This window comes from Schistocerca piceifrons, chromosome 2, assembly GCF_021461385.2.
Source record: "Schistocerca piceifrons isolate TAMUIC-IGC-003096 chromosome 2, iqSchPice1.1, whole genome shotgun sequence".
NCBI lineage: Eukaryota > Metazoa > Arthropoda > Insecta > Orthoptera > Acrididae > Schistocerca > Schistocerca piceifrons.
In genome coordinates, this window is record NC_060139.1 from 1,079,297,600 (window position 1) to 1,079,324,106 (window position 26,507).

Consider the following 26,507-nt stretch of genomic DNA (forward strand, 5'->3'; position numbering starts at 1 on the left):
GTATGTTTGAAACAATTCTCGTTCCAAGGAAAAGGATTATTTCACTTCCAATAAAAACAATCAGAGTGAACTGACTTAATGTGGAAAGAGATTCACTTAAAGATAACAAGCTGTTCACTTCATTTTCTTGGCATTATATTTGCTGTACACAAGCAGTTGATCTATTGATACAGAAGTATATTACATTCTTAACATGATGTTAATAATGGGTGACTTTAAGTTTGTACAAAAATATTTCACTGATTTTGTACAAGTTTGTAACTTCTGTAAGAGTTTATTGTTAAACATTGTTAAATTCTTCAGCTTTTATTGATTACATTGTGAGACACACTTCAATAAAAACGATATTTCATGTTTTCTTTGATGTGTCACATTCTTCAGTTTTTTGTCTTCTTTTCAGACCACAGAGTATATGATTTAAATAAACACTGAGTACCTAAATGGTGAGTTATGAAACGTATAACGCTTACGAAATTTTTATTAACGATATGCACACCACCTTCTTTACACATGAGATCCTAGATCATGGGCTTTTGTACTTCGATCTGCTACTCAAAGAGCCATAGAATCATCTGAAGTATTATGATGCTATTAGACATTTTCTCATCCAAAGGCAACAGCATTTCCAAAAGTGATTAAATTTTTCAACAAAAGATTGGTACAGTTGCCACTTGAGGGCAATGTATAACTTTTTAATTACGTTATCACAGAGTGATTCGCTCTATGTACTGGATTTCCATAGGCATAATGTCGTTTTTGACCTCTCTTTAACATGTAGAATCGGAAAGAGATTTGAAGCACATGGCTTAAGGAAGGCTTCGTGCAGATTACCACATACTGGTTACGTAAAGGATATGACTTGTAAGTATAACGCAGCAGACAGCGTGCACTGTGTTAGCTGGAAGTCTGTTACTGGAAGTACTCGTTCCTTGTTTGTCACTTTCTTCATCCGAAGAGGGATAGACAGTATTGTCTGTTGACATCGTCTCACCTCCAACAACTACAACAGGAGAAACAGAGATAAACATAAAAATAGTGCATGAAATAGTAAACTGAAGAAGATTAATTACAATGAATAAAATTTTTCTGGATTTGTGACCGGAAACAAAAACGCCCTGAAGAAGGTCACCTGTAACAGTGACCGAAACGTCGGTGGTTTTACATATTGACAATGTGGTCACAAACCCAGAAAAATTTTATTGAGTGTGACAAAGGACTCGGAAGCCTACATTTTTAAGATGAATTACATTTTTGCACGTTTATTACGACTAGTGAATATATTTCAATAATGCTTGGGTGAAACAGAAGTGATATCTGGTTCAGCTCAAGAAGTGTTACTAGCCCTCAGCTTTTCTTATCTACATAAACAGTTTAGGAGACAATCTGGGCAGCCCCTTCATATTGCCTGCAGATGATGCAGTCGTTTACCGTCTAACAAAGTCATCAGAAGCTCAAAATCAATTGCGAAATGATGCAGACAAGATATTTGTGTTGTGTGAAAAGTGGGAATTGACTCTAAAGTATTAAAAGTGTGAGGTCCTTCACATGAGTACTAAAAGAAATCCGTTAAATTTATTTTACACGATAAATCAAAAAAATTTAAATTAAGTCGATTCAACTTTTTACCAAAGGATAACAATTACAAACAATTTAAGCTGGAATTATCATATAGAAAATGCTGGGAGAAGGCGAACCAAGGACCTCGTTTCATTGGAAGGACTAGTAGAAGGTGCAACAAATCTACTGAAAAGACTACGTACATTACGCTTGTGTGTTCTCTTCTGGAGTATTGCTGTACAGTATGGAACCCTCTCCTTCAAGAAGGACAGCTCGTCTTGCATTATCGTGGAGTAGCGGGCAGGGTGCCACGGGCGTGATACGAGAACTCAAGTGACAATCATTAAAACAAAGGCGTTTTACGTTGCGGCAGGATCTTCTCATGAAATTTCAATGACCAATTTTCTCCTCTGAATGCGAAAATATTTTTGTTCGCCGTCACCTACACAGGGGGACAATCGCCATCGTTATAAAATAAAAGAAATGAGACCTCTCACAGAGAGATTTGAGTGTTCGTTTCTCCCACGAGCTATTCGAGAGTGGAACGGCAGGGAAATAGTCTGGAAGTTATTTGAGTAATCCTGTGTCAGGCACTTAAGTGTGTACTGAAGAGTAGTCGTGTGGGGGTAGATAAAGGAGACCTTGTACTTTTTTTTATTTTTCTGGGTAGAACGGGTCTGTTCGAGTGAAGACCCATTTTAAAGTCAAAAACTTTTCGGCGAATACCAGGTGTGCTTGAAGTGAGGCAGAGGGAATACCAACAGGAAATGCATGGGAGGGGGATTTCCAGTTGTGGTATTTGCCCTACAGCCTGCCGCTACCCATGGTCGGAACCGAAGGATGGAAACCGTTTTTGATTTAATTGTGCGACTGTATGTCCCAGATAAGAAAATTAAAAGCATAGTGTATGTAAAACTGTGTTTGTTCATATGTATACAAAGTCGATGATTTGTACGACATAAGCAGTGTACTTCCGTGGCTGCCAATAGTATGAGGGTTAGAACAGGTTCTGCTAACCGTGTGCTACGCCTTCCACATCGCTGGCAACGTGCTCTACTCAACGCTGGTGACTACTTTGAAGGACAGTAACAGGTGAAAACATGTAACTCTTTTCTATTGGTTGTGAATAAATAGTTGCCACTATTTCAGTTCCAACCGCCCAGCTCGCCACATCATTTTCGTTGCTGAGTGTATTCTTAATTATACTCAGTGCTGGTTCCCATGCTTTGCTACCGCAGTCTCGGTTGATGAGTTCGTCCCTGGTGCGAATTTCGATGGCCTCTCTGACAACACTGTCCCAGTATTTACAAGTCTGGCCCGAGATCTTGGTACGGTCGTAATCCACCTCCTGTTTTCCGGACAAACAGTGCTCTGCGACCGCCGACTTGTTAGGATACTTCCGTTGTGTGTGCCTTTGATGTTCTCGGCAACGATCTTCGATGGTGCGCACTGTCTGTCCAATACAAGTCTTACCACACTGACAGTGAATCTGGTATACACCTGCCTTTCGCAATCCGAGATCATCTTTCACACTTCCCAATAACGCTCATGTTTTATAGGGCGGGCAACAGACAAACTCGGTGTTTCTTTAATATACGTCCGATTTTCCCCAACAGTGCGCCAGTGTACGGAATAAATGCAGTGGCTACTTCTTCCTCCGTGACTCCTTCCGACCTAAATGGTAGTATTGTAGTGGTGGGGCAGAGAGCGCGTCTAATCTGCCATTCCGAGTACCCGTTCTCTCGGAATACGGTTCTGATGTGTTCCAGCGCCTGGGGCAGACTCTCTGTGTCTGCGATACTGCGCGCCCTGTGTACCAGTGTTTTTAGAACCCCATTTCCCTGAGATGGTTGGTGACAGCTGTCTACATGGAAATACACATCAGTTTGCGTTTTCTTCCTGTACACACCGTGGTCCAATGTGCCATGAGCCCTTCTCTTGGAGGTCAGGACATGCTTGTAAAGGTCGGTGGTCTTCTCTTCAAATTTCTGGCTATACGCTCGACTGACTCTTATAGAGGCAACCTGGTGAATAATGAAACAACGTCTAAGCTCACCAGGATAACTGAGTCTTGCAGCCAGAAATTGTCTCCACAGTTTGTTTCGTTATTCACAAAGCTGCCTCTAGAAGAGTCACTCGAGCTTATAGCCAGAAATTTGACGAGACGACCACCGACCTTTTGAAGCATGTTCTGACCTCCACGTATTTTCTATTTCATGAAGAATATAGTGAACAAACAGAAGTAGTCATGATGGGCAGCCGACTGTCACCCGTGGGCGCGAATTTGTATATGGAGTACTTCGAGGAGGAAGCCTTGGCGTCATCCGAATGGAAACCTACTTGTTTTTTTCGTTATGTAGATGATACGTTCGTCACCTGTTCCCATGGTAGGGACAAGCTCCTGGACTCCATACATCACAAAATCCAATGCACAATGGAGACCGAAGCAGAAGGAGGATTACCACTCCTGGACGTCACAGTGTGTACAGGAAGAAAACGCACACTGGTCTGTATTTTCATGCAAACAGCTGTCACTACCCTTCTCAGAGAACTGGGGCTCTAAAAACACTGGTACACAGGGCGCGCAGCGTCTCAGACACAGAGAGTCTGCCGCAGGCGCTGGAACACCTCAGAACCGTATTCCGAGAGAATGGGTACTCGGAATGGCAGATTAGACGCTCTCTCTGCCCCACCACTACAGTACAACCTTTGGAGACGGAAGGAGTCCCAGAGGAAGAAGTAGCCACTGCATTTATTCCGCACACTGGTGCACTATTTGGGAAAATCGGGCGCGTATTAAAGAAACACCGAGTTAAAACTTTTTCCCGCCCAGTAAAACATGAACGTTATTGGGAAGTGTGAAAGATGATCTCGGATTGCGGAAGGCAGGTGTATACCAGATTCCCTGTCAGTGAGGTAGGACTAGTTTTGGACAGACAGTTCGCACCATCGAAGATCGTTGCCGAGAACATCAAACGCACAGACAACTGAAGTAACCTAACAAGTCGGCGGTCGCAGAGTAAGAGGTGGATTACGAACGTACCAAGATCACGGCCCAGGCTTCTAAATAATGGGACAGCGATGTCAGAGAGGCCATCAAAATTCGCACCAGGGACGAACTCATCAACGGAGACTGCGGTAGCAAAGCATGGGAACCAGCACTGAGTATAATTAAGAATACACTCAGCAACGAAAACGATGTGGCGAACCGGGCGGAAGCAGCAACTACACCGACGCTGCCACAGACGCCGACCCCTGCGTCTCCGCGACTACCGACGCGCGACTGCGGCCGCGGACCGCGGAGGGAACGGCCCGTCGGGGGGAGGGGATACAAGGAGGCCGCCCGCCCTCAGGAGCTCATTTCGTCAGCGCACCTGACGATGGCGACTGATTGATCGCCGTAATATTGTGCCCGTCACTGTGAAGCGGCAATACACCCGTGGACTCTTCGACCATAATAAATATTTGTCCTCTGCTGAATACCATATAGTGATAAATGAAAGACATAAGAACTTACGTAAATCGGCCGAAATAGTAGTATATCACAAAATTTTGTCCATGGCTGCACGTTCAGAGACCGTGAATAGTTACAATTGCAAGAAAACAGCCCTCGGTCACTAATTTTAACGACTTAACTGGGTTTCAACACTGCTAGGAGTGTCTTCCTCAGAATTTAAATCAAAGAATGGCCTATAACATGGTCACAGAATTATGACTAAAGACGTATAATACTGAGTAAAAGTACAGAATCTGTAGTCTGTTTGCAACTTGTAACTGCGTAAGTAACGACCAGCCCTTGGTGGTTCGCCATCACTATTTTTTATCTTAAATATCTTTGTGACTAATGCCCTTTCGGCATATTTATTATTTTATAAATGACATATAAGTACTGCCAGTCTTTCACGATGATTCTGTACTTATACTCTGTATCATACGTGTTTAGTCATAATTCTGTGACCATTCTTTGATTTAAATTCTGAGGAAGACACTCCTAGAAGTGATGAAACCCGGTTAATTCGTTAAAAATAGTGGCCGAGGGCTGTTTTCTTTCAATTGTAGAAGTATATCACTTCCATTAGTGGTCAGACTGTATAGTCTTTCATAAAAGTTGACGTGTTATATATTGATCAAGGTGGATTCTAGCGGTGACGAATCACAGATCTACGACTTTTAAGGTGAAATACAGCCTTTCGCACAGATATCTTGTTATTGCCTTCATATTGCCCTTTTACCTACATTGCTTGTGTCCGAAATACACTATGTCATCAGAGGTATCAGAACACCACTGTGTAACTCGTAACTGACCACTATATGTCACGGCAGTCGGACGCGGTATACATTGAGGCGGGGAATGTTGTGTTGTCAGTAAAGAATCAGTAACAGCAGAATGGGTCGGTTAGAAGAACTCCGCGTCCTCGAAACTGGGCTAGTCACTGGATGTCACCTGAGCAACAGATTCATCATTCTGTAGCTGCCCAAGACGAAGGTTGGTGACGTGACTGTGAAATGGAAATGCGAAGGAACAAACACAGCTAATATAAGGCGAGACTAGGCAGACCTGATGTAGAGGCAGGCAGCGTCCAGTATTTCGGAGGGTTGTGATAAAAAATCACATGAAATCAACAGAAGGAAACACTCGTGAGTTTTAAATTAGCTCCATCAGTCCAGATAGCGCAATGACTATGCGGTTTTTTTTTTTTTTTTTTGGTCATCAGTCTACTGACTGGTTTGATGCGGCCCGCCACGAATTCCTTTCCTGTGCTAACCTCTTCATCTCAGAGTAGCAATTGCAACCTACGTCCTCAATTATTTGCTTGATGTATTCCAATCTTTGTCTTCCTCTACAGTTTTTTCCCTCTACAGCTCCCTCTAGTACCATGGAAGTCATTCCCTCATGTCTTAGCAGATGTCCTGTCATCCTGTCCCTTCTCCTTATCAGTGTTTTCCACATATTCCTTTCCTCTCCGATTCTGCGTAGAACCTCCTCATTCCTTACCTTATCAGGCCACCTAATTTTCAACATTCGTCTATAGCACCACATCTCAAATGCTTCGATTCTCTTCTGTTCCGGTTTTCCCACAGTCCATGTTTCACTACCATACAATGCTGTACTCCAGACGTACATCCTCAGAAATTTCTTCCTCAAATTAAGGCCGGTATTTGATATTAGTAGACTTCTCTTGGCCAGAAATGCCTTCTTTGCCATAGCGAGTCTGCTTTTGATGTCCTCCTTGCTCCGTCCGTCATTGGTTATTTTACTGCCTAGGTAGCAGAATTCCTTAACTTCACTAACTTCGTGACCATCAATCCTGATGTTAAGTTTCTCGCTGTTCTCATTTCTACTACTTCTCATTACCTTCGTCTTTCTCCGATTTACTCTCAAACCATACTGTGTACTCATTAGACTGTTCATTCCGTTCAGCAGATCATTTAATTCTTCTTCACTTTCACTCAGGATAGCAATGTCATCAGCGAATCGTATCATTGATATCCTTTCACCTTGTATTTTAATTCCACTCCTGAACCTTTCCTTTATTTCCATCATTGCTTCCTCGATGTACAGATTGAAGAGTAGGGGCGAAATGCTACAGCCTTGTCTTACACCCTTCTTAATACGAGCACTTCGTTCTTGATCGTCCACTCTTATTATTCCCTCTTGGTTGTTGTACATATTGTATATGACCCGTCTCTCCCTATAGCTTACCCCTACTTTTCTCAGATCTCGAACAGCTTGCACCATTTTATATTGTCGAACGCTTTTTCCAGGTTGACAAATTCTATGAAAGTGTCTTGATTTTTCTTTAGCCTTGCTTCCATTATTAGCCGTAACGTCAGAATTGCCTCTCTCGTCCTTTTACTTTTCCTAAAGCCAAACTGATCGTCACCTAGTGCATTCTCAATTTTCTTTTCCATTCTTCTGTATATTATTCTTGTAAGCAGCTTCGATGCATGAGCCGTTAAGCTGATTGTGCGATAATTCTCGCACTTGTCAGCTCTTGCCATCTTCGGAATTGTGTGGATGATGCTTTTCCGAAAGTCAGATGGTATGTCACCAGACTCATATATTCTACACACCAACGTGAATAGTCGTTTTGTTGCCACTTCCCCCAATGATTTTAGAAATTCTGATGGAATGTTATCTATCCCTTCTGCCTTATTTGACTGTAAGTCCTTCAAAGCTCTTTTAAATTCCGGTTCTAATACTGGATCCCCTATCTCTTCTCAATCGACTCCTGTTTCTTCTTCTATCACATCAGACAAATCTTCACCCTCATAGAGGCTTTCAATGTATTCTTTCCACCTATCTGCTCTCTCCTCTGCATTTAACAGTGGAATTCCCGTTGCACTTTTAATGTTACCATCGTTGCTTTTAATGTCACCAAAGGTTGTTTTGACTTTCCTGTATGCTGAGTCTGTGCTTCCGACAATCATATCTTTTTCAATGGCTTCACATTTTTCCTGCAGCCATTTCGTCTTAGCTTCCCTGCACTTCCTATTTATTTCATTCCTCAGCGACTTGTATTTCTGTATTCCTGATTTTCCTGGAACATGTTTGTACTTCCTTCATTCATCAATCAACTGAAGTATTTCTTCGGTTACCCATGGTTTCTTCGCAGCTACCTTCTTTGTACCTATGTTTTCCTTCCCAACTTCTGTGATGGCCTTTTTTAGAGATGTCCATTCCTCTTCAACTGTACTGCCTACTGCGCTATTCCTTATTGCTGTATCTATAACGTTAGAGAACTTCAAACGTATCTCGTCATTCCTTAGTACTTCCGTAGCCCACTTCTTTGCGTATTGATTCTTCCTGACTAATGTCTTGAACTTGAGCCTACTCTTCATCACTACTATACTGTGATCTGAGTCTATATCTGCTCCTGGGTACGCCTTACAATCCAGTATCTGATTTCGGAATCTCTGTCTGACCATGATGTAATCTAATTGAAATCTTCCCGTATCTCCTGGCCTTTTCCAAGTATACCTCCTCCTCTTGTGATTCTTGAACAGGCTATTCGCTATTACTAGCTGAAACTTGTTACAGAACTCAATTAGTCTTTCTCCTCTTTCATTCCTTGTCCCAAGCCCATATTCTCCTGTAACATTTTCTTCTACTCCTTCCCCTACAACTGCATTCCAGTCGCCCATGACTATTAGATTTTCGTCCCCCTTTACATACTGCACTACCCTTTCAGTATCCTCATACACTTTCTCTATCTGTTCATCTTCAGCTTGCGACGTCGGCATGTATACCTGAACTATCGTTGTCGGTGTTGGTCTGCTGTCGATTCTGATTAGAACAACCCGGTCACTGAACTGTTCACAGTAACACACCCTCTGCCCTACCTTCCTATTCATAACGAATCCTACACCTGTTATACCATTTTCTGCTGCTGTTGATATTACCCGATACTCATCTGACCAGAAATCCTTGTCTTCCTTCCACTTCACTTCACTGACCCCTACTATATCTAGATTGAGCCTTTGCATTTCCCTTTTCAGATTTTCTAGTTTCCCTACCACGTTCAAGCTTCTGACATTCCACGCCCCGACTCGTAGAACGTTGTCCTTTCGTTGATTATTCAATCTTTTTGTCATGGTAACCTCCCCCTTGGCAGTCCTCTCCCGGAGATCCGAATGGGGGACTATTCCGGAATCTTTTGCTAATGGAGAGATCATCACGACACTTCTTCAATTACAGGCCACATGTCCTGTGGATACACGTTACGTGTCTTTAATGCAGTGGTTTCCATTGCCTTCTGCATCCTCATGTCGTTAATCAATGCTGATTCTCCGCCTTTAGGGGCAATTTCCCACCCGTAGGACAAGAGAGTGCCCTGAACCTCTATCCGCTCCTCCGCCCTGTTTGACAAGGCCGTTGGCAGAATGAGGCTGACTTCTTATGCCGGAAGGCTTCGGCCGCCAGTGCTGATTATTTATCAAAATTTAGGCAGTGGCGGGGATCGAACCCGGGACCGAAGACGTTTTGGTTATGAATCAAAGACGCTACCCCTTTTTTTATTATTATTTTTTTAATGCAAGAAGTCAAATCTGATTGCACTGGAAACGGGAAAATTATTGGCAGCGGTGGGATACGAACCCACGCCTCCGAAGAGACTGGTGCCTTAAACCAGCGCCTTAGACCTTTTTTTTATCAAAATTTAGGCAGTGGCGGGGATCGAACCCCGGGACCGAAGACGTTTTGATTACGAATCAAAGACGCTACCCCCTTTTTTTTTTCGCGGGCAAGTGCTCTACCATCTTTTTTTCTTGTTTTTTTTTAGACGCTACCCCTTTTTTCTATTTTTTTGTTTTTTCTTCTTTATTTTTTATTTTTTTTAGACGCTACCCCCTTTTTGGACCAATTGTCCCTTAAAAAGCCCCTTTGGAAAATGGAACTAAAAAAAATAAATAAATAAAAAAATAAAAAATCCTAAGTGCCACCGCCACTTGTCATCCTATAACAAAAAAAATCTGATCCACTTCAGGCGTTGGCTCCTGAGGAAACCCACCCCAGTGAGCTGCTTATAGACCAGGGGAGGTATGGGAATCAAGGTTAGGGCTATCCGTCGGCACTTTTTCTTTTTTTTTATATGATTACATTTAGGGAGCGTGTGCAAATGAGAAGTCTAGTAACTAAGTGTTACAAGTAAGTGTTACAACAACAAAGGTGACATAAAAGAGTAATCAAAAAAATAAAAATATAAACCACTGATGTAATTCTAACTAAAAGGTTCTTCAATAATGTAACTGGTTCCACTTCGAGCCTTGCCATCGTTATCTGAAATCTCCAATAGCGCCTTTGAAGGGCATCTGCAACGGAGGCATTCTGCTTCGCTAGTGCCTCAAGGAAAACAGTATCCTTGCAGCAGCTTGTCTCTTCCTTTGGTCATGGCTGATAAGGCAGAACGTTGAGCCGTTAGTGTGATGCGGCACAGCACATTAACCACAGCCTGGCACTCCCCAGCTGAGTGGGGGTTAACGAAAACGCTGCGTAAATAATTTGCGAAGAGCGTACGGTATTTCGGTGTGCGTTCGAGGGCATTGTGAGCATTTTGTAGGAACCACCAGTAATCAAGCTGCTCTTTCTCTCCGTCGCTAAAGATGTAGGCGACGGTAAGTCCTTTGAACCATGTAAGCGCATGATACTTTGCAGCCGGAAAGTAAGTTTCATCGGGACAGAGTAGGGTCTGCGGGTCAATCATATCAGGTGTGACCCGGAGGTAACAAGCCAATATCTTCTGTGTTAGTCGCCAAACTCCGGACGATGATGCGCAAGTAAAACGATGTTCATCGGTATCCAAAAGGTGACAATCTGGGCAATAAGGGGAGTCTGCCAGTCCAATAGTGTGAAGTCGCTGGCGTGTGGCATATTTTTTGTTGGCGATCTGATACCACTTCGAACGCACCGTGGATGACAGAAAGTGGTGATGTATCGTTTTCCACACTCTTGGCCAGTGAACCGTAGGGTATTTGTTTTCCACAACGTTATGGTGAACAGCCCGCAGAAGGTTGGTACAAAAATCTTTCGCCTTTGGTGGACGTGTGGCGGAGAGGTTCAAGCTGACATAGCTGTAATCAAGAATGAAGGTCGACACATGGGAAAGCTGTGGTGCGACGTGCGCAACCGACACCGGCGGGACGTTAGAGGCTGGCATCAGAACCTGTAGTAAACGACCCGTGAGAGAGGTATATTGACTTTTCCATCGTTTCCTCATGTTGCTCATGTAAAGGGCAGCTGCTCGCGCCCTGACGTTGACCAATCCCAGCCCTCCTTTGTGCACTGGGAGGGTAAGAGCGTCGTATCGTACTTTAAAGATATGACCTGCGGAAACGTAGTAACTGAAGGCCGCCTGAAGCCGGCGACCTATCTGCAGCGGTAGTGGGAGGACCTGTGCCACGTGGTTGAGTTTGGATGCTACGTAGAGGTTCAGGTATTCAACACGTTGTAGCTGATTCAAGTCCCGGAGCAGGTTCTGTCGCACCATTGCGCGTATGATCTGTAATAACCGTCGGTAGTTTGCTGCAGCTGTTTTACGTACATTTTTCTTGAACGTGATTCCCAAATATCGCAGATCAGAAACTGGTGGGAGGGGAGCGAGGGCTTCCGGTTCTAGACCACGCCCAATGTCCAACGCCGCCGACTTGTTGATGTTCAGAAGACTGCCTGCGGCCTGTCCGTATCGCTCAATCCAGGTTAGTACGCTTTGAACCTCGTCATTGGAACGAACCAGCAGTAGCAGGTCGTCAGCGTATGTCCTATAGCGAAAGGTGACGTCCCGCAGCGTGATGCCAGATAGGCGGTGGTTAAGGCCCCCTGGGAGTGGCTCGAGTGCGATTGCATAAAGGTAGGTAGAAAGGGGACAACCCAGTCGTAGAGACCTCTTAATGGGTACTGGTCCTACCGTCCTTCCATTGACCTGGACGTGTGAGTTGGCTGCGGTCCAAAGACGCCGTAGGGTGTCGATGAGGCCCGGGGGGAATCCCATACAGTCCATCACTCGTAGGAGGAAGTTGTGGTGCACTCTATCAAAGGCGCGGTTGAAATCGACGGAGACGATCGCCGCTCTCAGACGGCACGCAGAAGCGATCGCTATTAAGTCCCTGCAGTCACCGGTGGCCATGTGTATGTTGGCTTCTCCCCCCTGCGACGTCTTTTCTGGAGCGAGGATCATCGGCAAAGTCGTCTTTACAAGATTTTCACCAGGATTATGGCGAGCCGTATTATCGGCGTTCAACATTGTAAGCGGCCGATAGTCGTTAATCGATAGCCCTCCACCTGGCTTGTGTACTGGTATGAGGAGACCTTCTACAAACGCTGGCGGCACAACACAGTCTGGAGACATGAGTTCGCGGAACATTGTAACCCAGCGAGGCATCATGATGTCACGGAAAGTCCGGTAGAATTCGATGGGCAATCCATCAGGTCCAGGAGATTTATTGGCCGCACCTTTGTCCACGGCGTCTTCGACTTCTTCGAGTGAGATTTCCTCTGTTAGTACATTCACGGTAGCCTCGTCGATAGTACGTGTTATCTGCTGTAACACTTCAGTAGTGGCCTCGTCAATGACGGTTCTTTCCTTGTAAAGATGACGAAAACGATCCTCCACCGCCTTTACTATGGTTGCTTGGGTCGTACATAAGCGACCGTCGTGTGTCCTGAGTTGTGTGATTAAATGTTGACGTTGTCGGCGCTTATCCGCCACAACGTGGTGCATAGTGGGTTCCTTTGCAACCGTTCGGTCGTGCCGTCGCGAGCGGACTACTGCACCTTCTAGTCGACGCTTCGTCAATGATAGTATGTGAGCCTTGATTCTGCTTTGGTCATGTTGTCTCTCCGGGGAAGGAGGTAAGGCGTCGAGGTCCCTGAGTGCCGCGTAGTAAAAATCGAGGGTCTGTCGATGCCACGCAGTCACGTCCTTGCCATAACGCATAAGTGTCCTACGGATTGCTGGTTTGGCACAGAGGAGCCACCACTCCAGGGTCGAGGTGTATCGTGGGTGGCGGCGTTCACAGTCAGTCCACGTTGCTGCAACTTGCCGACGGCAATCCAGGTCCTGGAGATGAGTTATGTTGAGCTTCCAAAAGCCATTGCTGCGCCAGACTTGTTGGGGGCGTAGGTGTATAGTGCAGATATAGGCACTGTGATCGGAATAGGCTTGAGGCCATAATTCGGCGTCCACCACACCTTGTGTGAGATCTTGTGACACATATATGCGGTCAAGTCGGCTGGCCGAATGACTGGTAAGATGAGTGTGGCCAGAGCGGTTACCGTGGACTTTTTCCCACGTGTCGCACAAGTGAAGTTCTTGGATCATCGCACCCAGTTCCGGACAAGGCATGTAATGTGGGATTTGGTCCTTGGGGTGAAGTACGCAATTAAAATCGCCGGCGAAGACGCTGTGGTCGTATCGTCCAAGGAAAAGGGGAGCGACATCTGTGGAGTAGTATCTGGCGCGGTCGTGACGTCTTGTGGTACCCGACGGCGCGTAAACATTAATGAATCGGGTGTTGAGTGCCGTAAATGCTATTCCCCGCGCGGAGGGAAGAAACGTGACGTCGGTAACTTCAATACCTTCACGCACTAATATTGTCACTCCGGTGTCTGCAGGGCTACCGGGCGTCACATGTGTGGCGTAACCGTAAAAGTGAGGGAGTGCAGTCGTTTTCACTTCTTGTAGGAAAGCAAAGTCAACTCCCATGGCTCGTATGGTTTCTTTCAAAAGTTGGATCTTGACAGGAGAACTGATCATGTTGATATTCATTGTCGCCAGGCGGTAAGCCTGGCAACGCGTTGTTTGGGCGAGGTTATCCATGTTGAAGTTGGAGAGAAGCGAACGTCGGAAGTGATGTCACCCCCCGCCAAACGCGGTCCTCCTTGTGCTGCTTATGCTGCATGATCCGGCGGCGCCTCAGCTGGCCGCGGGTCGGGATCTTGTGTCTCGACGTCCTCGGCCCACGAATCGGGCGCGGATGTCTGTTCGTGTTCCATAGCCTCGGAATGGTTGGTAGTAAGGGACCGGGCGACTTCGCTGCCTGCACTGGTACCTTCCCGCTGCTCACTGTTTCTGTCAATGGGCTGATGTTCGAAAGCTGCATGTTTTTCTGTCTGTTCTGCAAGGTTGGAGTCAGTGGAAACAGCCTCAGCTTCGCGGCTGGCTTCTTGAGGGGTCAGTTGTTCTTCCCCGGCCGAATGCGAACCGCTGTGTTCCGACACGGTCCGACGACGGCGCTTTCGGCGTTTCGGTGATCGCTGTTTCCGTACATGGCCTTCATTGTCAGAAGACGGCACTGACTCACGCTCCGCCGGACCAAACGCTTCGGTCGGTACAATAAGGGAATCAATTGCCATCTTGCCGGCGTCAATGTCTGTCGCGTTCGGTAGCTCCAGAGACGTAGTACTATTTTCCACCACTGGCCAGGTCGGCGGATCATCCAGGTTTTTGTCCGTGGAAAGTGATTCTTGTACCGCTGAAGCGGTCGGCCGTGTCTGTTGTGTGGAGAACGTCGTGAGCGCCGCCGGGTAAGCCACGGGTAGAACAGTCTTCGCCGCTGGTGGTGCAACGTCCTTCGGTGGGAGTTGTGTGATCCGACGCTGGAGGCACTCGGAACGAAGGTGTCCTTCTTTGCCGCATCCGGAACACGTCTTCGGCTGGCCGTCATAAATAACTATGGCCCGGCATCCTCCTATCTGTAGATAGGATGGCACGTGTCGTTGGAGATCTATGCGCACTTGGCGTACTCCATTGAGTACTGGATACGTCTTAAACTGGGTACATTTTTCAGCCACGTGTTCGTGTACCGTGCCGTAGGGGCGGAGCGCCGCTACAACTTCTGCCGCCGGGAGTTCAAATGGAAGTTCGAATATGCGGATAGTCCGCAGTCCCATTGCGGCATGGCCGACCTCGACGTTGCCAACATTGCCATCTGCGTGGCAGAAGCGGAGTTCTTGTTTCATCTCACGAAGCACCTTGTCGCATGTAGTTTCGTTTATGAGCTTTACACAGACCGTGCTACTGACGATCGAAAAGTGAATGCCGACAATGTCGGCAGCCGGGATCGTGGCTTCCTCTTTTATAAAGCGTTCGACTTCGAGCGCCTTTGGTCGGGTAAAGTCGTTCCGAAATGTGAATTTCAAGGTCGATCTTCTGTATTGGTTTGCCATGGTCTTGTAGCGCTACGGCGTCACGTTAGTGTCGGCCGAAGAAAGTAAACAAGGCGCGCGGGCTCTCTCTGACAGCGGAGAGCACACACCGCACGTCTGCGTCGCTCGGCTGCGAGAGCCGCACTCACCCCTTGACCACGGGTACATGCGTAACGAGTTAGAAGGAATGGGGAGATCCTTATAAGCCACATATACCTATAGTCAGTGCTGAAGGACGCCTGAGGTGATATAAACAGCGACCCTACCGGGCAGTGGGTAAGTGAGGGGAAGTGAGTGATTCAGCGCAATGGATTACGCTGTAAGCTGTTGCAGTCTGGTGCAATTGGTTTCGTTTGATGAATGCCTGGTGAATGTAACCTACCATCATATGTGGTGCCAACATTGAAGTTCGGGACGTGTTGTTACGGTATGGTGACATTTTTTGTGATAGTTTTTGGTAGGGCGTAGTCCCTCCATTGTGCTTAAAAATGCTAACTGCAGAAGAACATTTTACAGCATTCTATGCTCCTACAGTAGAGGAAAAGTTCAGAGGCAATGACTGTTTGTAGCAGCATAACAATGCGCCCTGTGACGAAGTGGCCTGTGGACAGCAACGTTTCTGAAATGGGCTGACTTGTCCGGAGTCCCGACCTGCATGCAATGAAATACGTTTGGGGTGAATTAGAAAGTCGACTTCGATCCAGACCCCAGCGTCACCTTCTCTGAGTTCGGGCTTCAAGAAATAGTGGGCTACCATTCCTCCAGAGACATTCAGACACCTCACTGAAAGCGTCCCCAGCACACTTCACGCCGTCAGAAAGGCGTCGGGTAGCCACGCCTCATGTTATTTTACACTTACAGGTGTCCAGCTACTTTGCAATTTAAAGTAAGTTTCAAACTTTCAACTGGGAGAAACTAGTAGCAGTTCCTAGTGCAATTTGACCATTTGGAATATGAAACTTGTTTCAGATTGCTCATCGGCGTTGTCACCGGCGCCATTGCCGGTTATTAGTGTGTGCACTAAGGGCGCTCCGTTCAAATTTTTTTTGGCAACAAGGGAGTAAACTACACGAAGGCAGTCTGTAGAGAGACATTCCATATGAGGACGAGCGTTGTCCTGGTGACGGATAGCAGCAGAATACATTCCCAAGAGAGAAAAGACTCGTCAGCACTGCAGACTCGTCAGCAAGGCATTGTTTCCTATTACGGCAATACCCTAAAAGCAAGGGCATATGGAGGAACAAAGCAGGATAACTTTAAGTCACCGGGTGCGTATTCCAACACGTGTTACGATTGTGGTTCCAGTTGTATAGACCCGACAAGAAGAATTTTTGAGGTCTGTTTTATAGTATTTAGTAACTACTCGGGCTCACTGTCAGCTACAAACGCCCATTTACACTAAACCGGCTGCACGATTATTAACCTATGTCCAAGTTTGCAGGTGCTGCACTACGAAATTAAGGGTTTCGCACTCAACATTTTATAGGAGGCTGAAATTAATTCATCATTAAAGAAGTTCCCCGAAACTACTGCCAGCGAGTAGGCCGAGCTGCACCACGAAACTCTGCTATCCAGTGTCGATTGTTGTCTACCCACACCCCTAGGGATGCTGTTATTCTTTGTTGCGGTTCTTGTTTTGTAAGACCAGATTTTATATTTTATATTTAATTGTCGTAGCTGGATATTTTTTTAAAAAAACGAACTTCTTCATGTGCCCTGCAATACTATTGATACGCTAAACGCCTGCTGGTTCTATGTAGTAGTGCACTGTAGCATTCAAAAAATATTCATGTTTTTAGCTAACTTTTCCAAAGTTGTATTAATTTGCGCTATAATTAACTGGGTTTAACTGTTCTAAAGAAGAAATCCGAATCACCATGTAACACATAGTAGTACGTAAGTTTCACGCGCTGCTAAGCCAACCCCCCCCCCCCCCCCCTATCCAGTCACAGGTGGTACCATTTCGGACCGAGACTTCCGCTAGCGCCACCTCACACACATGGCTCGTGAACGCCGAACCATCACTACTATTTATGCTGGCGTAATGCACACTTCTGTGCCGTCCACGGCAAAACATTCAAGACTTTATTATACCTATCTATCAATGTTAAGACATGTTAATGTGGAGTTTTTAGTTAGTTCCCGTAAGTACGGGGGTCGTTCAATAAGTAATGCCCCACATTTTTTTAAAAAGGCCGTTAATATATATAGGCAAACGTCCTTGCTGGTGCTTCACATTCGATGTTTGTTCTGTGAGCCGGTGAAGTTTCGAACCGTTGTGGCAGATAGCAGAGCCATAGTACCGCATCAAAATGGCATCTACATAGCTACAAGCAGTGTGCTGTTATTGAATTTTTGTGTGGAGAACAAGAAACCGTGGTGAACATACACAAAAGTTTGTGTGCAGTGTATAGCGATGCTGCAGCTCGTAGGAATACAGTCGGGTGATGGGTAAGGAAAGTTACAGCCTCAGGAAATGCAGAAACAGAGCTCTATGATCAGCCACGCTCGGGACGTCCTGTCACAGCCACTGCTCCAGACATGCTGAATCGTGCGGATGCCGTTATTCGTGCCGACCGGCGACTCACAACTTGACAACTGGCTCTACAGTTGTCGGTCAACATTGGAAGTGCGACACTTGGATATTCAAAGAGGTGCTCACGAATGCTCACAGCGGACCACAAGATTCAAAGAAAGGCCATTTCATCTGAGCGTTTGGAGATCGACGGAGAGGCCTTTCTGTCACGGATCGTTACTGGAGACGAAAGCTGGGTACACCACTTTGCGCCGGAAACAAAAAGGCAGTCCATGGAGTGACATCATCCTCATTCACCGGTAAATAAGAAACTGAAGAGAACCTCCTCCGCCGGAAAAGTGGATGTGATTGTGATGTGGGTTTGTGATGGCGTCATTCTCGTGGACGTGATGCGAAGAGGGTCAACCATCAATACAGAGGTCAACACGATAGTGCACGCCCACACACAAGTCTGAGAACCCGGGAACGCATCACCAAATTGGGTTGGACATCACTGTCTCATCCATCCTACAGTCCAGACCTGGCACCCTCGGACTTCCATCTCTTTGGGCTGCTTAAAGATTCTCTACGGGGAACAAAATCTGAAGACGCCGAAGGCGTCAGTCATGCAGTGAAAACATGGCCACGCCTACAGGACAAGAGCTTTTACCAGCAGGGAATACATGCTCTTCCACAGCGTTGGCGTACGGCTATAAAACGTGATGGAGACTACGTAAAGAAACAGGACATGGACAAGACATGTTGAGGTATATTGTCACCAAATTCTGGCTTTTAAGAATAAATATGTTCTGAGAAAAAATATGTCGCGCATTACTTATTGAACGACCCTCGTACATGGGACTAAGAAACTTAAAAAGGTTTATCCGGCTTCCTATTACTTAAGGCCCCAGTAAACGGTCAAACGTGTTTGACAAAATCACTCTTATCTAGCCACGGATTTGTCAAGCAAGCCTGTACACGTTCAAACAATGTTTGTCAGCTTAACCTCAATCTGAAACAAACGCTATTCGTGCTAGTGTGTATTTTGAGACTTGAAAGTAATGAGACTGGTCAGAAATGCAGACAAAGCAAACCTCGTACTGACTATGTCTCTGTGATTAAAGAGGAAGAAGAAAACAAGACTGTGGCCCAGGAAATGGCTTAAAATGAGAGATTTGCCCATGAAAATATGGTAAAGGAAATATTACTCTCAGAACCCGATGATTACATCAACTTTCTTCGAACGAGCAATGAAACTTTTTGAAGCTTATTAAGTCCCTTCTAAAAGAGCAAACTTTCCTCTCCAGTTCGTTTTTATGTAGTCACGAATGTGTTAAACAAGTCCGTACACGTACTAAGGAAGCTTGTCAGTTAACCCTTACATATGAAGCAGACGCTTTTCGTGTATGCTGTATTTTGGCACCAATGGGAATGGCCATAAAAGCAAAGACATCATTCTGACGTTGCGTCTAGCACTGCGTTTAAAGAAGAAGAAAACAAGACGCTGGTCCAGGAAATGTTTTAAAATGAGAAATATGCAACTGGAAACCTGTTAATGAAAGTGTTTCAGTAAGAAACTGATGAGTACATCGACTTGTTTAGCGTTACTTTACCTTCACATTGAAAAAGAATGTACAAGTATCTGAAAACTTATTCTCTCTTACTTGGTCCTCTAATGACAGGTCATTAAAATACCGCAACGAGGGAACATATGGCCCACATCGTCCGTGGAAGAACTTTGATTTCTTTTATTTCATTCCACTCCGTTCGTATGCCACTGTATGCGTAAAATATTGATTTTATAACCTCTTCATGTGTAATAGATGGCTGGGAAAGAAATGGTACCTCTAGCATTTTGGTAATTGTCAGTGCTATTTTGTTTTTATACTTGATCATAGTTTTCATAATGGTGGAAACTCGCGATACAGTGAGATAAATCGTAATAAAACAATTTCTCACTTAATATATGTAGCGAAACGTCGACATAAAAAACGTTCGCCATCTTGTCAAACTTTCTGCCAGTCAAAATTTTTCGCAAACTCGACAAACACGGTCTATGATTCACAAACACGTCAAACTGCACCGTAAACTGACAAACATACCCGGCGAAGTGGCGCATTGGTTACCACACTGGACGCGTGTTTGGCAGGACGACGGTTCAAACCCGCGTCCCGCCATCCTGATTTAGGTTTTTCGTGATTTCACTAAATCGCTTCAGGCAAATGCCGGAATGGTTCCATTTAAAGGGCACGGCCGTCTTCCTTCCCCATTCTTCCCAAATCCGAGGGCACCGATGACCTCGCTGTTTGGTCTCCTCCCACCCACTCAACCAACCATGAATCGGTCAAACATTGGCAAGTTTAGTTAAGTTTGACAAAATGTTTCATCGTTTACGGAGGCCTTTACAGGTGCCGTGCGACCCCAGTCAGTTATAAACAACCGCTTCTAGCGTGCTATCGGTTTTATCTAGACTATGAACGATGGGATTTTCCTGTAATCAACCACTTTACCGCGCCATGATTTTTTAAAAAGCTGTGAGTACTCAGCTCTCATTGTTATATGGCGTTTTATGGAAGTACACGTCTGTTTTAAGACTCATTATAATTCTGTAATGTTTTAATTTGCACCGGTCACCTAAAGATGCATTTCTACTAGTGCGAAACCGGTAGTAACTTTTTAATAAAAGTATTTTAACAGCCAGCGTGGAAGATTTTATTCATCGTGTGGAATTTTGGACGCAGTTGCTTGATCTCTGAAATAATATGCTCTAAAGGCAAGTCTTTGCTGTGGTATTTATCGTGACTTCGTTGGATGGCTATTCTGTAACCTGTCTTCACCCAACAGCATGGGAGACACTGGCTGTTGTTGCAAGTCCACTACAGTTTCCCGACAACAGGTGCATATGTAAAGTGGTACGACATGCTTGTTGCTGTCCTCTCGTGGCATGGTTAGACTTGACGACACGTGTTTCCATTCAGTCCAACATTGTGTAGCTTTCATATCCGAACGTTACTGATGCCTGGATATTGCCCAATTCGAACATCGGAAACATGCAGGCAATGATGATGCTCTATTCAGGCTCCATCAATGATTGGAAACGTTACCTGATGCGAGAGCGCGCCGTTCCCAGAGATCCTTCGCAGTGCTCAATAGCGACTTGACACATCGCACGTCAGTTATGGGTGGGCTGCCTTTTCAGTTTTAACGAAAACCAAACAAAAAATTCTTTGTTCATATCATTCTTTTCTCAGAAATTTGCGTTTGAAATTTATTCACTTTTTCGTGCGATCGATCCGGTTTGCACATATTTCCGCTCCACCCGAAAACGTAGTTTTATGAAAATTCAACAGTCTCTTGAGTCAACGGAAATTGTTTGTCCGCGCATTCTTTCCTTGCAAGGAACAAAAATAAGTCCTTAGACGACAAATCACATCACTACGGGCAATTATACATTAATTTCACGTTTTTCTCTGTCAAACAATAAACTGCCAGGCACACAGAATGACGGATAGAATTACCACTATCAAGTCGATGCAGCACATACTTTTTTTTGCTACTTTCGATAACTAGAGACAAACAAATTGTTGTATTCCATTGGACATTAATTATTCTTCACTTCTCTATAGCAAGGGTCGTGACATGTCCAGTGTGGCCAAAGAAACGGGCGATGATTGTTTTAAGGACTTAAAGAACGAGAAGCTTTTGTTAATTTCTGTTTATCCTGGAACATCCAGAAGCTGCTTAGTCTCCGGCTTATCCAAGTTTCTCCTATTAGGATGTTGTACATTGATTTTGTAATTCCTCGTTCGGTCTTTTGAAGCGTACGATCCTATTTCGTTGTTCTACAATGATTTTACAGCTCCTCGGTTAGTATTTTGGTCCCCAACGTAGACTGCAGAAAATACGACCCATAAACAGTGAAAATACGTTACCAGACAGAATACACTTTACAAAGCTCACAGAGACGTGGGGATTGACTGACGACTGTGGTCAAAGGAAGGGCTTCCAGTCCACAACTTGAAAACAGAAATAAAATTATGTGGGTCTGCACGCTTTTGTGATTGTTGTCGTTGGAGGTAAAATCTTGTAGCACGTTTCTTCCACAATCACCGTTTCGACCTTTCTGTTCAGATCTCCTCTAGGGTATTCCGGAGTTCCAAATTAGCAGAATAGTTTCAAAGACCTGTCTCACGTTCGCTTTGCAAGAACGCGCTCCCGACCCCCCCCCCCCCCCTTGTACAAAACCTCCAGAAGTGTCTCAGTGTAGTCAGTGAGTCCGTAGAGGTTGATATAAGAGGCGTCCAGTATGAGTAGCTGCGCTTTTGCATCCGATTTTGCGAAGGTTAAGACAATCTGTCTTTGGAATGTCTTAGTTAGTCGTCGTAGAGAATACTTTCTACCTTGATTCTAACAGATGAAGCGGAAACGTATATTATTCGGAATAACGTTCAAAAATTATGTCATTATGATTTATTTATTTACTAACCACCATAAACTGATAACATCGACGCAATTAATAATGATTAATTGAAAACTAACAATTTCCTGAGAGTGTGGTCTTACGACAGAACTAGATCAGAAAGCATCCCATCGGTGACTGGCGACTATGGCGCGCAGCCTGTATCTCGTACTCAAATTCGTAACTTTTCGTACGCGTTCGTAAGTTTTCGTTAGTTTAAACATTATTCTTTTGTTTATTAGGATGATCGACTTCTAGCATTGTAGTATTGTTGTAAAAAAGTATTCACCCGTAGGCTTCTCCTAATATCTGTATTGGAAAAGGCGACTTTTATTAGTGAATATTCCCTAAGTTAGAGGATTTGCATCGCGCCAGAACAACTGTGTTTTTGTTTCCCCTGGCACCTCGCAGTTGACATGACGTGAGTTCTCCTGTCCAGCGCCTTGCACCGCCGCCCGCCGGCAGCGCCATATGGTCCACCGGCTCCTTCGGCCGGCGTGGGAACTGAAATCTTACTTACTCCCGACCTCGTGCTTTCTGCAGCACCGCTTTACTCATTGATCGTATCTAAGGAAGTGATACGAAATTGTAAAACAGGAAAATAAGGAAACAAAATGTGGCTTGGACATAAGGGGTACCTTACAAATTTTAAAACGGAGTTTTCCCGTGTTCATTCTGAATAAGTGAAGTTATTTTTGAAATTTTTGCGGTCGCCGTGGGTGGGCTGCCGTCATTGGACAGATAGCAAAACTAGAAGAGAGGAGAAACGTTTATAAAGATATTATTATCATGCCTCAAAGGTGGTATTCTGGTCCTTGTTTGCATTCCTCGCGCACCGTCGCCGCGTATTTACTTCCTCGACGGCGGGAGGCCACGAAACTGGAAGCCTATAGCCGCCTTCTCTATTCAAGTTAATATTCGTTCTTATAAATCTCGCCCGATTCTCAGAATTTCCTTCCATAAATGTTGCTTTCCTCGGCTAGCACTCGTACGTTGTTGAAATCCATATTTTGGCCACCTTTCTCGAGTGCTCCTTTCCCGCGCATATCACACTTCGTTTTAACTGCCTGCGGCGGTCGTGCTGTTCAATACATCCTTTTCCAGTCCTTCCCGTTTCTTCTATGTGCGCTTTGCCACACCCACACAAAGATTTTTATTTTGTTATGACGGAAACATAAGTCTTTATACAATTTTCCGAAGAATTACGCATATGCGGGCTATAATTCTAGAAACGAACGGTAGCGTAACAGAAGGCAGTTCCTCTTCTTACTTATTCGCGTAATTAACGATATGTTGTTTGAAAACTTTTTTCTATGGATAAACCATCACAGTCGTTGGCCTTGAGTGTCCTCTAAAAGAGATTCATCTGCAATTTCACGCTGTTGTTACCGTTGATACGGAAGGCACATGAAGACAGAGTGCTTAACAACGCTTGCTTCTCGATTGAGTACTGATACGAAGTGGCGTCTAGATACTTATTTGTGTTTCTAGGCTCTGGCTCTGAGCACCGTGGGACTTAACAGCTGTGGTCATCAGTCCCCTAGAACTTAGAACTACTTAAACCTAACTAACCTAACGACATCACACACATCCATGCCCGAGGCAGGATTCGAACCTGCGACCGTAGCAGTCGCGCGGTTCCGGACTGCGCGCCTAGAACCGCGAGACCACCGCGGCCGGCTTTGTGTTTCTAGGCTTTCTACACACTATGTCTAGACTATTGTTGGATCACCACATATGGGAACAAGACACTGACATCATTCCCTACCTCCCTGGTGAAGTTCATTGTGTGATGAATCTATTTTGACACATTGTGGAACGTATCAAGCTCTTATTGTCTGTCATTCACATAGTAGAGACAAGTAGAAGGCTTTAGTGGGGCACTGCTTAATGAATATTGTTCAAATTGTTGCATAAAAATGTCAGCTGCGACTGGCTATTAAGGTTAACCACTGGCAATACGAATTCTCATAAAATTTTAGGTTCCACTTGAAACAGCTCGTTTACAAACATAATTCTATCAGGTCACGCACATACGGAACAGCTTCCTCCCCTCTGATCTCCATAGTACTTGCTACTGAGATACTCATATCATATCAAAACTTACAAGAATGTCACTCATGTATATTTTCACCGTGCTCAATATTTCTAACAAATCTTTCGAGTAGTTCACAGAAGTATTTATCCTTACAACTAGACGTCTCAGTTTCCTCAATAAATAACTTGCTAAAAAGTAAGGTGAAGAGTTAATTTTAATATTTCAATAGTTTTCAGCAGAATCCTTTTTGTACGTTCGCAAGACCACATATTCCGACAGCTATTGGGGGGAGGACGGTTAGATTCTTGCTGACTGAGCCATTCGTTCTGGAGTCTGATCACAGATCTATCAATTTTCGAACTATTCTACTCGTCGGGTTACAAGCAATAATAGACTGAAAAGTTTCGCCCAATAACCGCACTTCTTCAGAATAAGTGCAGGCAAACTGCCTCTGATAAGTGAACGCGACACTGGTCTTAGACACTGTTAAGCTATCTGGGAACACCAGGAGAACCTGAAGAGGATCCCAACTGAGGGGTCGAAAAGTCGATTGTGCAAGAAAAAACTGAAGAGGAAAATGATCCTACCTAACCAAATAGAAGAGTTTACGTTCAAAAATAAAATTACGTAATCCTCGAAATCTGGAAGTATTTGTATGGAGTGTAGCCATGTATGGAAGTGAAACATGGACGATAACCAGTTTGGACAAGAAGAGAATAGAAGCTTTCGAAATGTGGTGCTACAGAAGAATGCTGAAGATAAGGTGGGTAGATCACGTAACTAGTGAGGAGGTATTGAATAGGATTGGGGAGAAGAGAACTTTGTGGCACAACTTGACTAGAAGAAGGGATCGGTTGGTAGGACATGTTTTGAGGCATCAAGGGATCACAAATTTAGCATTGGAGGGCAGCGTGGAGGGTAGAAATCGTAGACGGAGACCAAGAGATGAATACACTAAGCAGATTCAGAAGGATGTAGGTTGCAGTAGGTACTGGGAGAAGAAGAAGCTTGCACAGGATAGAGTAGCATGGATAGCTGCATCAAACCAGTCTCAGGACTGAAGACCACAACAACAACAACAATCCTGGAAACAGCGGACGCTGAATGACTGGGAGGTGCTAGGAAAGAGAGTACGTCATATCTCAACAGCGACCCTTGTATACCCCGTAAGTCGAATAACATGATCACGTTAGGACAACACTAATGCAAAGGACTGTAGTTACGAAATGAAGTAATTTTCAAATATGAAAAAATTCTGTGTGCACTTGGAAATATCAACGCTTGAGAGGGTGAAGAAGGCGGCTGTTACAGGCTAAACCTGCAGTGAGAAAATTTTCAAATGTTTGTGAAATCTTATGGGACTCAACTGCTAAGGTCATCAGTCCCTAAGCTTACACACTACTTAACCTAAATTATCCTAAGGACAAACACACACACCCATGCCCGAGGGAGGACTCGAACCTCCGCCGGGACCAGCTGCACAACCTGTAGTGAGAGCTGGCCGTCTGAAATGCCAACGCCAACATTGTCTGTCCTCTTAATGTCAGAACTCGGCGTCATTACATAGCCTTCCGTTTCGTAGGTGGACACCTAATAGCTCGAGTAGTGTGTTTTTATAATGACAGATTATAAGATGAAACTGTCTTCCCGTTTTCCTTTTATAAAATGAAAAAAGACGAGCAATCAAGTCCCATTGTTACCAAAATGGATGGTTACTTCATTATGTAATAAATGCACCTTGCAGCTAGGTTACTAGGGCCAATGAAAATTGATGAAGTGAGGCTAAATCGCTTGAAAGGTTACTTGCCAGTGTGTTGAAGTTGGGAACAATGACATGCATAATAAAACTAAAACAGTCTTGACACAAAATTCTACTTGTTGGAATTAGCATTACCTGAAAAATACTACTAAAAATTGTAGACGTAAGTGAGACGAAAGTAGTGTGTCTAGCAAGTATCTAGAAAGCTTCATGTTAATGTGGTATACGACGACCAGTTTCTCAATTAGTATACTAGAAGCTGCTCAGCAATAGCGATAGACTGATTTAACGCAATAAGTACGGGGAATCCACAGAGTCGCGCTACGGTTTCAAAGTTTTAGGTATAGAGAATCGTGGTTTGTTGTAAAAGGTTTAGCAGCTCTCATACCTTTTTTTCCCTTTTGTCCTGTGTTACGTATTTGACTTGAGGTGCATCAAAATGGCGACAGGCCAGAACAAAGTTCCATGTATTATCTGGTATGGAGAACCTAAATCTGTGACAATGGTACTGCAGAATTATCGCTGCCAGTATGAGAG

At 44.7% G+C, this 26,507-nt stretch overlaps 1 protein-coding gene across 1 annotated transcript in view; it reads right to left on the reverse strand.

The window, feature by feature from the left end:
• Positions 1-222: 222 nt before the first annotated feature.
• The window catches only part of LOC124776136 (glypican-5-like), a 189,192-nt gene continuing 162,907 nt past the window's right edge, over positions 223-26,507 (reverse strand). The window contains exon 7 of the mRNA XM_047250973.1: positions 223-1,000. Coding sequence (XP_047106929.1) covers positions 828-1,000 — 173 coding nt within the window. The 3' untranslated portion in view covers positions 223-827. The remainder of the gene's footprint in view (positions 1,001-26,507) is intronic.